This window comes from Podarcis pityusensis (genome assembly GCF_964106645.2).
Source record: "Podarcis pityusensis genome assembly, chromosome: 3".
Classification (NCBI taxonomy): Eukaryota; Metazoa; Chordata; class Lepidosauria; order Squamata; family Lacertidae; genus Podarcis; species Podarcis pityusensis.
This window is the reverse complement of record NC_138026.1, coordinates 121,836,068-121,849,955: the sequence shown is the minus strand read 5'-3', so window position 1 is coordinate 121,849,955 and position 13,888 is coordinate 121,836,068. Positions and strand designations below refer to the sequence as shown.

Sequence of the window (13,888 nt, the reverse complement as noted above, 5' to 3'; positions counted from 1 at the left end):
GCCCAATTTATTAGCTTTATTTCCATATTTCACACTGGGGACACAACAGTTGCTAATACAGGTGCATGAGCAGACCCGAATTTGCCTTCTCTGTCCCCAACACCACCCCTGAAGTGTAGCTCTAATTTTACGCCTTCCTCTTAGAGGTTTAGAAAACCGAAAAGACCCCCGTCACCAATGCAAATCCAGCCATGCAAACGCATACGAGCAGAAGCCTAGAGAGGGTGCTCAGATCTCCGTCGTCAATGCAACAGCACATTTAGCAACCGTGACAACCTTCACACAGTTGCGTGTGTGCTCCTTGTGTGAAAAGCACATATGCACATGGTCAGACATTTGCAAGTCGGCTGCAGATTTTGGATGTCTGGCAGGGAACACGGGTGACCCAAATTTCTCAACCACCACCCTTGGCACTTGAACCCCAATTGCAATTCTAAAAAACCCTGATTTCAAAATTTAAAACTTTGCACTTCTCTCCTGGAGCAACCAGATTCAAGAGCTGTTCCAGCAACGTGGTTTTGTAAGGCAGAGTTCCTGCAAAAGGCTGGCTTTTAGCTCCCTCCAGGTAGCATCACGGCTGGAAGTGGGCCGGTGCGTTTTGGAAACTTGCAAGGTGACGTTCTCCCCGGCTGAAGGCAGCCAGCCCTGTGCCGAGAGGGAAGAGCTATAGCCCAGTGCTAGGACACCTGCTTGGACTGCAGAAGGTTCAAGGTAAACTCTCCACTGGCATTTCCAGGTAAGGCGGGGAGAGAACCCTGCCAGCCTGTGTAGACAGTGTAGACTTAGATGGACCCGAGGCTCTGACTCTGACAAGACACCTTCTTCCGAGAGCTCTGCACCCGTTATCATGACATCCCAGGGTGAGTGGAGGCAGCCTGGCCAGGTCTGTCCGAAAAACGTGAGCACCCTCATTCCCCGAAAACTCAATTTTGCATGCCCACCGCAACCAACCACCCTACAGAAGTCGGAGCGCCGGATCTGTGGCTCAGCTCCTCCTCTGCTCCTGGATGGCCTTTGCCACGGACGCCACGGCGGCCTCGTTCATCTCGCAGGGGTAGAATCCGTCCTGGATGCTGTAACAGGCATGGACCGTGCGCACCAGGGCTTCGTGCTGGACCTGCCGCTGGGTGTCCAAGATCTCTTGGGTGCTGCCCTTCGGCTTGTGGTGAAGGACGACCAAGACGGCTTTTCGCACTCCTGGGGTGGGGGGAAATGGAGCGGAAACATCATTATCATTTATTATTGTTGTTGTTATTATTATTATTACAGTGGTACCTCTGGATGTGAACGGGATCTGTTCCGGAGCCCCGTTCACATCCAGAAGCGAACGCAACCCACGTCTGCGCATGTCATGATTTGCCGCTTCTGCGTGTGACGTCATTTTGAGCGTCTGCGCATGTGCGAGTGGTGAAACCTGGAAGTAACGTGCTCCGTTACTTCCGGGTTGCCACAGGATGCAACTCGAAAATACTTATCCCGAAGCTACTTCAACCCAAGGTATGACTGTATTAAGAAACCAGGAAGATGGAGTATTTTCTAAAGACTGGAGTCAATTTGTACAGTCATACCTCGGGTTATAGCCGCTTCAGGTTCGGGGTGTGGAGCGCGTTACTTCCAGGTTTCGCTGCTCGTGCATGCGCAGACAGTCAAAATGATGTCACGTGCATACACAGAAGCAGCAAATCGCGACCTGTGGACGCGGGTTGTATTTGCTTCTGGATGCGAATGGGGCTCCGGAACAGGTCCCGTTTGCATCCAGAGGTACCCTGTACCTTTTTAAAGCCCATGACATGAGCCTGTTGGCTGGATCAGGCCAGAGGATGCTCACCTGGTCTAGTATCCCGTTTCCCCAGTGGCCAGCCAGATGCCCTTACTGGGATGCTCGCAAGGGGGGACGTGAATGCGAGCTGTTTGTCTGCGTGGGGCAGAGTGCAGACCTGCTTGCCCTGCAAGAGCTACTCACTGTTCAGCGCCGCCAGGGCACAGAGGGTGTCGCTGCCCACGCGGGAGGAGACAGGGCAGAAGAGGAGGAGGAAGCGGTCAGACTTCTCTTCGTAACCCTCCTGCTGGAGGGAGATCCCGTGGCCTGCCAGGAGCTTGGAGACGTCGTTGACAATGTCCTTTTCGCAGCCTCCCGTCTGCCCAGTGGTCCAGACCTGCACGGGGAAGGCTGGGGACAGGAGGAAGGGAAGAAGGGAATGGGGAGAGAAGGACCCCTTTCAGTTCATGGCTGGAATCTCACCTCTGAGAGCCAGTGTGGTGTAGTGGTTAAGAGCGGTAGTCTCGTAATCTGGGGAACCGGGTTCGCTTCCCCGCTCCTCCACCTGCAGCTGCTGGGTGACCTTGGGCCAGTCACACTTCTCTGAAGTCTCTCAGCCCCACTCACCTCACAGAGTGTTTGTTGTGGGGGAGGAAGGGAAAGGAGAACGTTAGCCGCTTTGAGACTCCTTAAAGGGAGCGAAAGGCAGGATATCAAATCCAAACTCTTCTTCTTCTTCTTCTCTACTTGGCTGCATTATTATTTTTGTTTATTGATTTACAGTGGACGCTCGGGTTGCAAAGGTGATCCGTGCGGGATGCACGTCCGCAACCCGCAGCAGCACGCTTGCGCATGTGTGGGTTGTGATTTGGCACTTCTGCGCATGCGCAAAGCACGATTTAGTGCTTCTGTGCATGCACGACCGCCAAAACCCGGAAGTAACCGGTTCCGGTACTTCCGGTTTTCGGCGGGTGCGTAACCCGAAAAAACGCAACCTGAAGCGCCTGTAACCCGAGGTATGACCATACAAGGTGAGGGTAGCCAATGGGAGTTGTAGTCAAACCATCTTCCCGGAATAATAATAATAATAATAATAATAATAATAATAATAATATCTGGCTGGGTTTCCCCTGCCACTCTGAGTGGCTCCCAACAGAATATCAAAAAGACGAGAAAACATCAGACATCAAAAACTTCCCTAAACAGGGCCGACTTCAGATGTCTTCTAAAAGTTTGGTAGTTGTTTTTTCTCTTTGACATCTGATGGGAGGGCGTTCCACAGGGTGGGTGCCACCACTGAGAAGGCCCTCTGTCTGGTTCCCTGTAACCTCACTTCTCGCAGGGAGGGAACCACCAGAAGGCCCTCGGTGCTGGATCTCAGTGTCTGGGCAGAATGATGGAGGTGGAGACGCTCCTTCAGGTATACTGGACTGAGGCCGTTTAGGGCTTTCACGGTCAGCACCAACACTTTGAATTATGCTCAGAAACCTACTGGGAGCCAATGCAGGTCTTTCAGGACCAGTGTTACGTGGTCTCGGCGGCCGCTCCCAGTCACCAGTCTAGCTGCCACATTCTGGATTAGTTGTAGTTTCTGGGTCACCTTTAAAGATAGCCCCATGTAGAGTGCATTGTAGTAGTCCAAGCGGGAGATAACCAGAGCATGCACCACTCTGGCGAGACAATCTGTGGGCAGGGAGGGTCTCAGCCTGCGTACCAGATGGAGCTGCTAGACAGCTGCCCTGGACACAGAATTGACCTGCACCTCCATGGACAGCTGTGAGTCCAAAACGTTTCCCAGGCTGCGCACCTGGTCCTTCAGGGGCACAGTTACCCCATTCAGGACCAGGGAGTCCTCCACACCTGGCCACTCCGTCCCCCCAAAACAGTACCTCTGTCTTGTCAGGATTCAACCTCAATCTGTTTGCCGCCATCCATCCTCCAACCGCTTCCAGGCACTCACACTCAAAATGGCTGCATTTGGGCTGTGCTTACCTGTGAGTGCGGGAGCAGAACTGGGCCAGGAGGAAGAAGTCCATCTCTGGGATCCGGGGCTCCTCTGGAGTCTCGCATTCTCTTTACGGAGCCAGTCGTTCTCTTGCACCAGGTGTGACACTCGGATGTCCTTCTCCTCCAGCTCCTGCTGAAGCTCCCCATTCTTTCCCAGTAGTTCGGACACCAGTTTTTCCTGGTCCTCCAACTTCTCCTGGACTTGTTGCTTCTCCTCCAGCAGACGGGACACTTTCTCTTTCTGCTCCTGCAGCTGCCGGTTCTCTTCCAGCCTGCGGGCCATTTGCTCTTCCTGGATGCTCTGAAGCTGCCGATTTCTCTCCCGCAGCTGGAAAACTAGCTCCTCTTGCTCGCTCAGCTGACGACGGAGCCGCTGGTTGGCTTCTAGCAGGTTGGGCTTTGCGGCTGGCAGGCTGCTTCTCAGGGGCTGATCGTCGGCCAACAGCTGGGCAGCGATTCGGACAACCACCTCCTGGGCCTGGAGGAATTTGGAGGCCAAGGGGTGCAAGGAACCCCTCAAAGTCTGCAAAAGAGGGAAGGTCCCAGGCTGTCAAGGCAATCTAAGCAGTGAAGTGGGTGAGCCCAGAGGGAAACTACTTGAGCTACATAACAGGCTTTATAAGAGGAGTATTGGAGGGTGGGGTCTGGACTGACTCCAACTGCACAAAGCTGAGGCTGCTGAACACTTGGGCTGTTTGGGGGCTTGTGTTGGGTGTTGTATTAATTTTGTATCTTTATTATTATTAATTTGGTTGTGTACTTTGCAGATGATACAACGGTGGTTGGTTTAATCACAGCTGGAGAGGTGGAGGCGGCCTATAGGAAGGAAGTTGAGCAGTTGGGGGAGTGGTGCAGGAAAAACAACTTACTCCTTAACTTAAAGAAAACAGAAGAGATTATTGTGGACTTTAGGAAATGTAAAATGAATATTCAGCCACTTATTATTGAGGGGAAGTGCGTGGAACAGGTCTCGGTGTTTTGATTTCTGGGAATGGAGTTGAGAGACGACCTAACCTGGGGAGAAAACAGCAAAGACCTGATGAAGAGAGCACAGCAGAGGTTATATTTTCTGAGAATCCTCCGGAAAAATAATCGCTCAAAGGACCTGTTGATGGCATTTTACCATTGTACTGTGGAGAGTGTATTAACTTACGGTCTGTGTGTGTGTTTTGGGAGCTGCATGGTCAGGGGAAAAACAATGCCATCCAGGGTTGTAAAAACTGCAGAGAGAACAATTGGGTGCACTCTTCCCACCTTGGTACAGGGTTATAAAGACTAGGACTAGCCGCCTAAGAAACGGTTTCTACCCAAATGCAATTCTGGTTTTAAACGCAGTATATAAGGAGTCTCTACAGGAGTATATTGCATTTTAAGACTGGGGTATCTGAGTTTTTAGGGGGATAACGAGGCTGGGATAGCTGGGATAGCAGGCTTGTTGGTTTTTGAATGTCTGATGTAGATTTTTTCAATTTCGTTGTTCTGTATGGGACAATGACAATAAAGATTATTGTATCGTATTGTACTTTCTGGTGTTTTATTTATTGTTTATGACCAATTAATTAAACAAAATCATTTTCATTGAGTTTTGAAAAAGAGAAAAAGATGCAGTTAACTTTTCCTTTTTTGAATGTCACCAGGCTATTATTCCTGTTCTGCAGGGGGTTGGACTAGATGCCCCTTGGGGTCCCTTCCAACGCTACAAGACTATGATGCCTCTCAGTTACTTGCCTGCAGCTGTGACTCCAGAGAGCCCGCCTCTGTCTGACTTGATGCTCCGTTTGCTGTGGTGCAACTTCCACTCTCTGCCGTGTCTTGAACCTGGTGCTGTAAATAGAGATGATGATGATAATAATAATAATAATAATAATAATAATAATAATAATAAACAACTTTTTTTTATTTATACCCCTCCCTCCCCAGCGGAAGCCGGGCTCAGAGCGGCTAACAACAATAAAAGTAACACAGCATTCTAAAATCAATTTGTTTTAAAATCAGTTCAAAATCAAATTAATGGCAACCATTGGGCTAGAGTTCTAAGAGGATCACAGAAGGAGGGGGTCAGACTGTGCCCTGGCCAAAGGCCAGGTGGAACAGCTCTGTCTTGCAGGTCCTGTGGAAAGATGTCAAGTCCCGCAGGGCCCTAGTCTCTTGGACAGAGCGTTTCACCAGATTGGGGCTACAGCCGAAAAAGCCCTGGCTCTGGTTGAGGCCAGCCTAACCTCCCTGTGGCCCGGGACCTCCAAGATGTTTTTGTTTGAAGACTGTAAGGTCCTCTGTGGGACATACCAGGAGAGGCGGTCCTGTGGGTACGAGGGTCCTAGGCCGTATAGGGCTTTACAGGTCAAAACCAGCACCTTAAACCTGATCCTGTACTCCACCGGGAGCTAGTGCAGCTGGTATAGCACTGGGTGAATGTGATCTCGCAGCGAGGACCCCGTAAGGAGTCTCACCATGGCATTCTGCACCCGCTGGAGTTTCTGGGTCAGTCTCAAGGGCAGCCCCACGTAGAGCGAGTTACAATAATCCAGTCTGGAGGTGACCTTTGCATGGATCACAGTGGCAAGGTCAGGGCGAGAGAGGTAAGGAGCCAACTGCTTAGCTTGGGGGAGATGAAAAAATGCCGCCTTTGTTATAGCTGCAATCTGCGCCTCCGTGGAAAGAGAGGTGTCGAAGATTACACCCAAACTCTTAACGGACGGTGCTGGCACTAACTGCACCCCCGCAAGAGATGGGAGTTGCCCCCTCAATCCCATATTGTCCCGACTCAGCCAAAGGACCTCTGTCTTTGAAGGATTTAACTTCAACCGGCTCCCACGTAACCATCCAGCCACAGCTTCCAGACATCTGATCAGTGTGTCTGGGGCCGAGTCAGGATGGCCGTCCATCAACAGATAGAGTTGGGTGTCATCAGCATACTGATGGCACCCCAAACCAAAACTCCGGACAGGTGAGCCCAAACAGGTTCATGCTGCTTTTAAGAGTCTCATCACTGTTTGCTGGGATCCAGATCTCATTACTCTCGACCCCCTGGGGCCATAGCTGTCAACTTACAGATTTGAAAATAAGGGACCAGCAGTCTCCCCTGTTCCAGGCACTCCAGTCTTCCTGTCCTCCTGCAGTCTGGTCAAACTCATGCTCCGAGAACACTGTCCAACCAACTTTGTAACCAGAGGTTCAACTGAATAGAATCTGAATCACATGCACCACAAGGCCTATGCAGCCTCAACTTAAGATGGCTCCCCGGCCTGGTTTTGCACTGCAAAGTTTGCAGCAGCACGTGCAACAAAATGGCGTCCAGCATTCAAAAACCCCCTCGGCTTGCATTAACTAGCCACACACAAGGCATGCAAGCTCCACCCCCCCAGTCGTTCTTAAGACTTCTTATTGGGTGAGCAACACAGCCAAGGAACACAGTTGGAGCCTCCCTCCTCCCTGGCCGGCAGGCAGGGAGGGAGAGGAGCTGCTTCCTTTGAAATTTAAGGGACATCATTTAAGGGACATCCATCAATAAGGGACAGCAGCGAGACATAGCGCTGGAATAAGGGACTGTCCCTTCAAATAAGGGACACTTGACAGCTATGCCTGGGGTTGTGGGAGCCTCCTAGGATGGTTGGCTGGCACCTTATATGCCTCCTTCCGGCACTCCTGCAGCCAAACAGTTGTCAAATGTCTTGCTGTGCTTTCCTTTGAAACCCCTCAGCTAGGCCAAGAACCCCAAGAAGTATTGCCACCTGGGAAGCCCAGGACCTTGATGGAGGCTTGCACCCCAGGAAAGTCGCTTCGGAGCTGCAAACACAGTGCTTTGACTTCACTCCTGGAAGCACACTCCATTGTCCCTCGAGACAGAGACGGATGCCAGCAACAACCCCTCCATCTTTGATGATTAATATAATCACCATTGCTATCTTATTGGTTTCTCACCTGCCCCTCAGCACGAGGTTCCCATGGCAAACTGCAATGATATAAAAGCACAATACTGGAAAAAATGAACTTAATGAACTTCTCGTCAGTAGCTTAAGAAGATGACTCTGTTACTTGCCTGTGGCTCTGAGTCCAGAGAGCCTTTTTCTGCCCGACTCGATGTTTGCTTTGACGGTGAACCACCTCTGCTCTCTGCCTGACCTTGCTCCCGGCACTGCGAACACAGAGGGTGCCCCTTAAAGACAGCACAAACAGGTATCGCTGAACTTCATCACCCATGAGCACTGGCCATGCTGTCCAGGGCTGATGGGAGTTATAGCGTGAGACGCCGGGAGAGCGCCAGGTTGTACTATACTATTGCATTGGGTAATAATAATAATAATAATAATAATAATAATAATAATTTATTTATACCCCACCCATCTGGCTGGGCTTCCCCAGCCGCTCTGGGCAGCTTTCAACAAAATATTAAAATACAGTAATGCATCAAACATTAAAAGCTTCCCTAAACAGGGCTGCCTTCAGATGTCTTCTAAAAGTTTGGTAGTTGTTCTTCTCTTTGACATCTGGTTTCACAGGGCGGGTGCCACTCCCGAGAAGGCCCTCTGTCTGGCTGCCTGTAACCTCACTTCTTGCAATGAGGGAACCGCCAGAAGGCCCTCGGTGCTGGACCTCAGTGTCATAGAATCATAGAGTTGGAAGAGACCACAAGGGCCATCGAGTCCAACCCCCTGCCAAGCAGGAAACACCATCAGAGCACTCCTGACATATGGTTGTCAAGCCTCTGCTTAAAGACCTCCAAAGAAGGAGACTCCACCACACTCCTTGGCAGCAAATTCCACTGTCGAACAGCTCTTACTGTCAGGAAGTTCTTCCTAATGTTTAGGTGGAATCTTCTTTCTTGTAGTTTGGATCCATTGCTCCGTGTCCGCTTCTCTGGAGCAGCAGAAAACAACCTTTCTCCCTCCTCTATGTGACATCCTTTGATATATTTGAACATGGCTATCATATCACCCCTTAACCTCCTCTTCTCCAGGCTAAACATGCCCAGCTCCCTTAGCCGTTCCTCATAAGGCATTGTTTCCAGGCCTTTGACCATTTTGGTTGCCCTCCTCTGGACACGTTCCAGTTTGTCAGTGTCCTTCTTGAACTGTGGTGCCCAGAACTGGACACAGTACTCCAGGTGAGGTCTGACCAGAGCAGAATAACTTATCTTAGCAGAATATCTTATTGGTTTCTCACCTGCCCCTCAGCATGAGGTTCCCATGGCAAATTGCAATGATATAAAAGCACAATATTGGAAAAAATGAATTTAATGAACTTCTCGTCAGTAGCTTAGGAAGATGACTCTGTTACTTGCCTGCGGCTCTGAGTCCAGAGAGCCTTTTTCTGCCCGACTCGATGTTTGCTTTGACGGTGAACCACCTCTGCTCTCTGCCTGACCTTGCTCCCAGCGCTGCGAACACAGAGGGTGCCCCTTAAAGGCAGCACAAACAGGTATCGCTGAACTTCATCACCCATGAGCACTGGCCATGCTGTCCAGGGCTGATGGGAGTTATAGCATGAGACGCCGGGAGAGCGCCAGGTTGTACTATACTATTGCATTGTGTAATAATAATAATAATAATAATAATAATAATAATAATAATTTATTTATACCCCACCCATCTGGCTGGGCTTCCCCAGCCGCTCTGGGCAGCTTTCAACAAAATATTAAAATACAGTAATGCATCAAACATTAAAAGCTTCCCTAAACAGGGCTGCCTTCAGATGTCTTCTAAAAGTTTGGTAGTTGTTCTTCTCTTTGACATCTGGTGGGAGGGCGTTCCACAGGGCGGGTGCCACCGCCGAAAAGGCCCTCTGCCTGGCTGCCTGTAACCTCACTTCTCGCAATGAGGGAACCGCCAGAAGGCCCTCAAAGGAGGACTTCAGTGTCCGGGCAGAACGATGGGGGTGGAGACGCTCCTTCAGGTATACTGGACCGAGGCCGTTTAGGGCTTTCAAGGTCAGCACCAACACTTTGAATTGCGCTCGGAAACGTACTGGGAGCCAGTGTAGGTCTTTCAAGACCGGTGTTATGTGGTCTCGGCGGCCGCTCCCAGTGACCAGTCTAGCTGCCGCATTCTGGATTAGTTGCAGTTTCCGGGTCACCTTCAAAGGTAGCCCCACGTAGAGCACATTGCAGTAGTCCAAGCGACAGATAACTAGAGCATGCACCACTCTGGCAAGATAGTCTGTGGGCAGGTAGGGTCTCATCCTGCGTACCAGATGGAGCTGCCTTCCTGCCCTGGGCTTCGTTCCCCCCACATGCAACAGCAGAGTAATAATAGCAATAATGACCTGTAATAGCAGCAAAGCTTCTCACATTTTGTTGGGAGTTATTGCTGTTGTTACTGATATTAACTTCTTGTATCTTTACTTTTAGGTGGAAATTGTTCAGTTTGGTTTTGCAGTTTTTAATGTGTTTTGTTTATTTTTGTAACCACTTTGCTATGTCTGCAATTATGTAAATCTTTTCATATTGTGAGCCGCCTTGAGCATTGTTTTAACTCTGGAAAGGCGGCGTACAAAGAAAAAATGATGATGATGATGACATTCCTGCATTGCAGTGGGGTTGGACTAGATGCCCCTTAGGAGTCCCTTCCAACTTTGCAATCCTGCGATTCCAAGGAGGCAAGTGACATGAGGAATAATAGAATTGTAGCGTTGGATGGGACCCCCCAGGTCATCTAGTCCAACCCCCTAAAAGGCAGGAATCTCAACTTACGCATCCATGACAGCGAAGCAGCCCAAAACCCCCATTGAGGGGGTGCCTAGAAGTTAAAACCAGCCCTGGGATTTCCTGGTGTTGATTTTAGGACTTGCCTGCATCTCAGACTGTGGAGGGTTGGTTTTCGTCTGGCTTGAGGTTCCTCCCATTGGTGAATAATAGCGGCTGTTCGATTTCAAAGGCTGTAGACAACGAGAAGAAGCCTCTTAAAAGCAGAATGAACATAAAGCAAGCAAGAGAGAAGACCAGCCTCACTAAGGAGACAATAGCCACACACTGGGAATGCTGCCTTGGAAGAGAATCGAAGGGAACCCAGTGGTCATCTAGTGCAACCCCCTGCAAGGCAGGAGTCTCAACTTGTTCATACATGAACCCTGCAGGTGGATTAAAGAGCCAAAGGGGCCCCACGTAGCACAGCATCCTGTTCCCACAGTGTCTGCTGTAATAAACAGAAATCTGCCCTTATTCCCTTATGGGGGACACAAGAGCCCTTATAGAGTCCTTTGCAGGTTCTCCATTGGTCGGGGAAAATAGCAGAGGCCAACCAGAGAATATTGAGAAGCAAAGCAGCTAGTAAGCCTGATCTTTATTAACTGTTGCAACAGGGTGCTCCCCTCACACGCAGGAAAGGAGGAGGACCCAGAACCAAAGTGTGTCCGCCCTTATATAGACATTTTAAATTGCTCGCCCTGGAGTTCAAGACCACCCCCAGAAACATCATACCTACATCACAGAAAAGCTGGTCTACAACAGAAATCTGAGTGCCTTGTTTACCTCCTGTCTGGCAGGTTACCTGTTAATGGTCACTTGATCGGATACCCTGGGGAGCCTGGCCAGTCTTCTGTAGTGACAAATACTTAGTTCCTGAGTCAGGTCACAGGCTCACCCTATTCATACACAGACATACCCTTAAGACAGGATTTGTGAAGGAAAAGACAATGGGGAGGCTTTTCCATTTTCCTTCAACCTTGCAGAAAAATATTTGAGGTCAATTTGGGAGGGACAAAATGGTTTCAGGACTTTTTCTGTGGGGTTTCAGACATGTGGTTTATATATGCAGTTATGAACATTTACTATATATATATATATATATATATATATATGACATGACCTTAATTTTTTTTATTTTACTGCCCAGATGCCCCCATGGGAAGAAGCTTGCAAGCAGGACCCCAGATTCCCAGCCACTACCTATGACAATGCAACTTTCACCCAGCCCCTAATCCTAACATCAGCCCTGTGAGGTAGGCCAAGGGACAGGCTCCAGGTCAAATGGGAAGTTTGCGGCCAAGCTGGGATCTTGACCCCGGGTTTTTCCACTCTGAAGCAGAGATTACTTTTCCGGGACAGCACCTGCACTTTGGAACTCCCTGCCAATTGATGCTAGGCAGGCTCCATCCCTGTACTTTTTGGGGGGCTGGCTGAAAAGGGGTGTGTGCAGGTTTTCAAGGTGGGGAGAAGAAGAAGAAAAAGAAGAAGGGGAAGAGTTTGGATTTGATATCCCGCTTTATCACTACCCGAAGGAGTCTCAAAGCGGCTCACATTCTCCTTTCCCTTCCTGCCCCACAACAAACACTCTGTGAGGTGAGTGGGGCTGAGAGACTTCAGAGAAGTGTGACTGGCCCAAGGTCACCCAGCAGCTGCATGTGGAGGAGCGGAGACTCAAACCCGGTTCCCCAGATTACGTGACTACCGCTCTTAACCACTACACCACACTGGCTCTCAGTGGAATTGGAAGAGTCGGACACGACTAAATGCCTAAACAACAAGGGCCAGGAAGAGAGTTCACAAGGAGATGGTAAATACTATCTTTCCTTGCCTGTCCTTCCTTTCCTGCTTGCTTCCTGCTTATTACCTCTGGGGTTTGCTAAATGCATTCCTCCTTGATTCCTGTTTTTTTTTTACCCAAAATGTAAAGGTAAAGGGACCCCTGACTGTTAGGTCCAGTCGTGGCCGACTCTGGGGTTTGCGGCACTCATCTCGCTTTACTGGCCGAGGGAGCCGCCATTTGTCCGCAGTTTTTCCAGGTCATGTTGCCATCATGACACCAGAGCAGCGCACGGAAATGCCTTTTACCTTCCCGCTGGAGCGGTACCTGTTTATCTACTTGCACTTTGACGTGCTTTCGAACTGCTAGGTTGGCAGGAGCAGGGATCGAGCAACGGGAGCTCACCCCGTCGCGGGGATTCGAACCGCCATCTTTCCGATCAGCAAGTCCTAGGCTCTGTGGTTTAACCCACAGCGCCACCCGCGTCCCAATTAAGGCGTGTGATGCTGGGGCCGAAATGGTTCTCCCCATTTTATGTTCACGACAGCCCTGCAAGGTGGGTGAGGTTTGGCCCCCCCCTTAGCTAAGACACACCCACCCACCCCCCGCTAAGCGAGCGGCTCCCTTTCACTTTCACTTTCTTCCTAGCCGCTTTCACTTCCCAAGAAAGGGGCGAGGACTTTGCTCTGGTTTAGGAACGCTCCCCTCCCCCGGTCCCATCAGCAGCAAAGGAAGCTTTGCCCCCCCCCCCCCGCCCCAAATTTCTGCATTGGGTGGGGCTCTCTGCACGGGAGGAGAGGCGTCTCCCCTGACCTGAAGCCGCCGAGCATGTGCAGAGTGCCTCGCCCATCCCTCGCCTCCCTCCATCTCACCTGGCTACGGGATGCTTGTCGGGGGGGCTTCTCTGCCTTGCTCTGGTCTCCCCACCCCCCGGACATAACTCGGTGGGGTTGGATCCGGCGCTCAGTCGAACCCCAACCCTGTCTGCTCCGCAGCGCCCAGGGCCCCGATCCCCGGAAAGAGCCGCGCCCTCCGGGCTGGATCTCTCCTCTGGCCGGCCAAGGTCCGAGGAGTTGACCTGCGGAACGCGCTGCAGGGGGAATTGGAAGCCGGCTTCTCCCAGGCTGGGACCCCCGGGGCGCGGCTCTCAATCCGGGATTTGGGGTGCTGGGACACCCCGGGTGGAAGCCCCCACCCCTCTCCACGGCCTTGAGCGCGCACGGTTCCCGGCAGCTGCGCGCACCGTGGAAAAGGAAAGCGAAAGTCCCGCGGAGGAAGATCCGCTGCAGCTGGATCTCTTTCGCCGCCCCCTAGAGGTCACTCGCCCCATAGATCCATTATTCCCCTTCCTTTGCTGGCTTTGCACCTTGGATGAATTCTGGTGCCTGGGAGAGCCAGGCAGGGCCCCCGGGCCAGGTAGATAATGCGCGCCCCCCTTTTTTTTACCCTGGGAATAACTGAAGTCTTATAAATAAGTAAGTATATAAAGTAATTTTTTTATAATGTATTATAATTTTAAAGCCCTTCCTGGATCACTGCCTTGCCGCGGCGAAGGGGCTTGAATAACTCAGAGAAGCTACCACCCAAGACGGACAGGTCATAGTGGAGAGTTTTGACCAAACGTGATCCACCTGGAGGAGGAACTGGCAAGCCCCTCCAGTTA

The 13,888-nt window shown here is 50.8% G+C and overlaps 1 protein-coding gene and 1 long non-coding RNA gene across 4 annotated transcripts in view; both read right to left on the bottom strand.

Moving 5' to 3' along the window:
• The window catches only part of LOC308474781, a 163,223-nt gene that overhangs the window by 24,775 nt on the left and 124,560 nt on the right, over nt 1-13,888 (bottom strand). The gene's annotated exons all lie outside the window — the stretch shown is intronic.
• On the bottom strand, nt 2-13,467 carry LOC308474597 (uncharacterized protein). 3 transcript variants are annotated; one of them, XM_081001109.1, is made up of 6 exons: nt 13,098-13,467; nt 9,044-9,164; nt 5,495-5,577; nt 3,752-4,289; nt 1,964-2,170; nt 2-1,197 (listed from the first exon to the last, which is right to left on the bottom strand). In XM_081001109.1, exons 1-6 carry the CDS (start codon nt 13,161-13,163, stop codon nt 986-988), a joined length of 1,227 nt encoding a protein of 408 aa, XP_080857235.1. In that variant the 5' UTR covers nt 13,164-13,467; the 3' UTR covers nt 2-985. The 3 variants fall into 3 exon arrangements, with proteins under 3 accessions (XP_080857235.1, XP_080857234.1, XP_080857236.1); XM_081001108.1 differs by having other exon boundaries at nt 5,495-5,590; nt 9,048-9,164; XM_081001110.1 differs by having other exon boundaries at nt 5,495-5,590; nt 9,048-9,143.

Coding starts and splice junctions, on each gene's coding strand:
- LOC308474597 (XM_081001108.1), bottom strand. CDS start 13,163: ATGTCCGGGGGGTGGGGAGACCAGAGCAAGGCAGAGAAGCCCCCCCGA. Junction 9,165..13,097: donor GACAAGCATCCCGTAGCCAG/GTGAGATGGAGG, acceptor GCTGCCTTTAAG/GGGCACCCTCTGTGTTCGCA. Junction 4,290..5,494: donor CTCTGGAGTCACAGCTGCAG/GCAAGTAACTGA, acceptor CCTCTTTTGCAG/ACTTTGAGGGGTTCCTTGCA.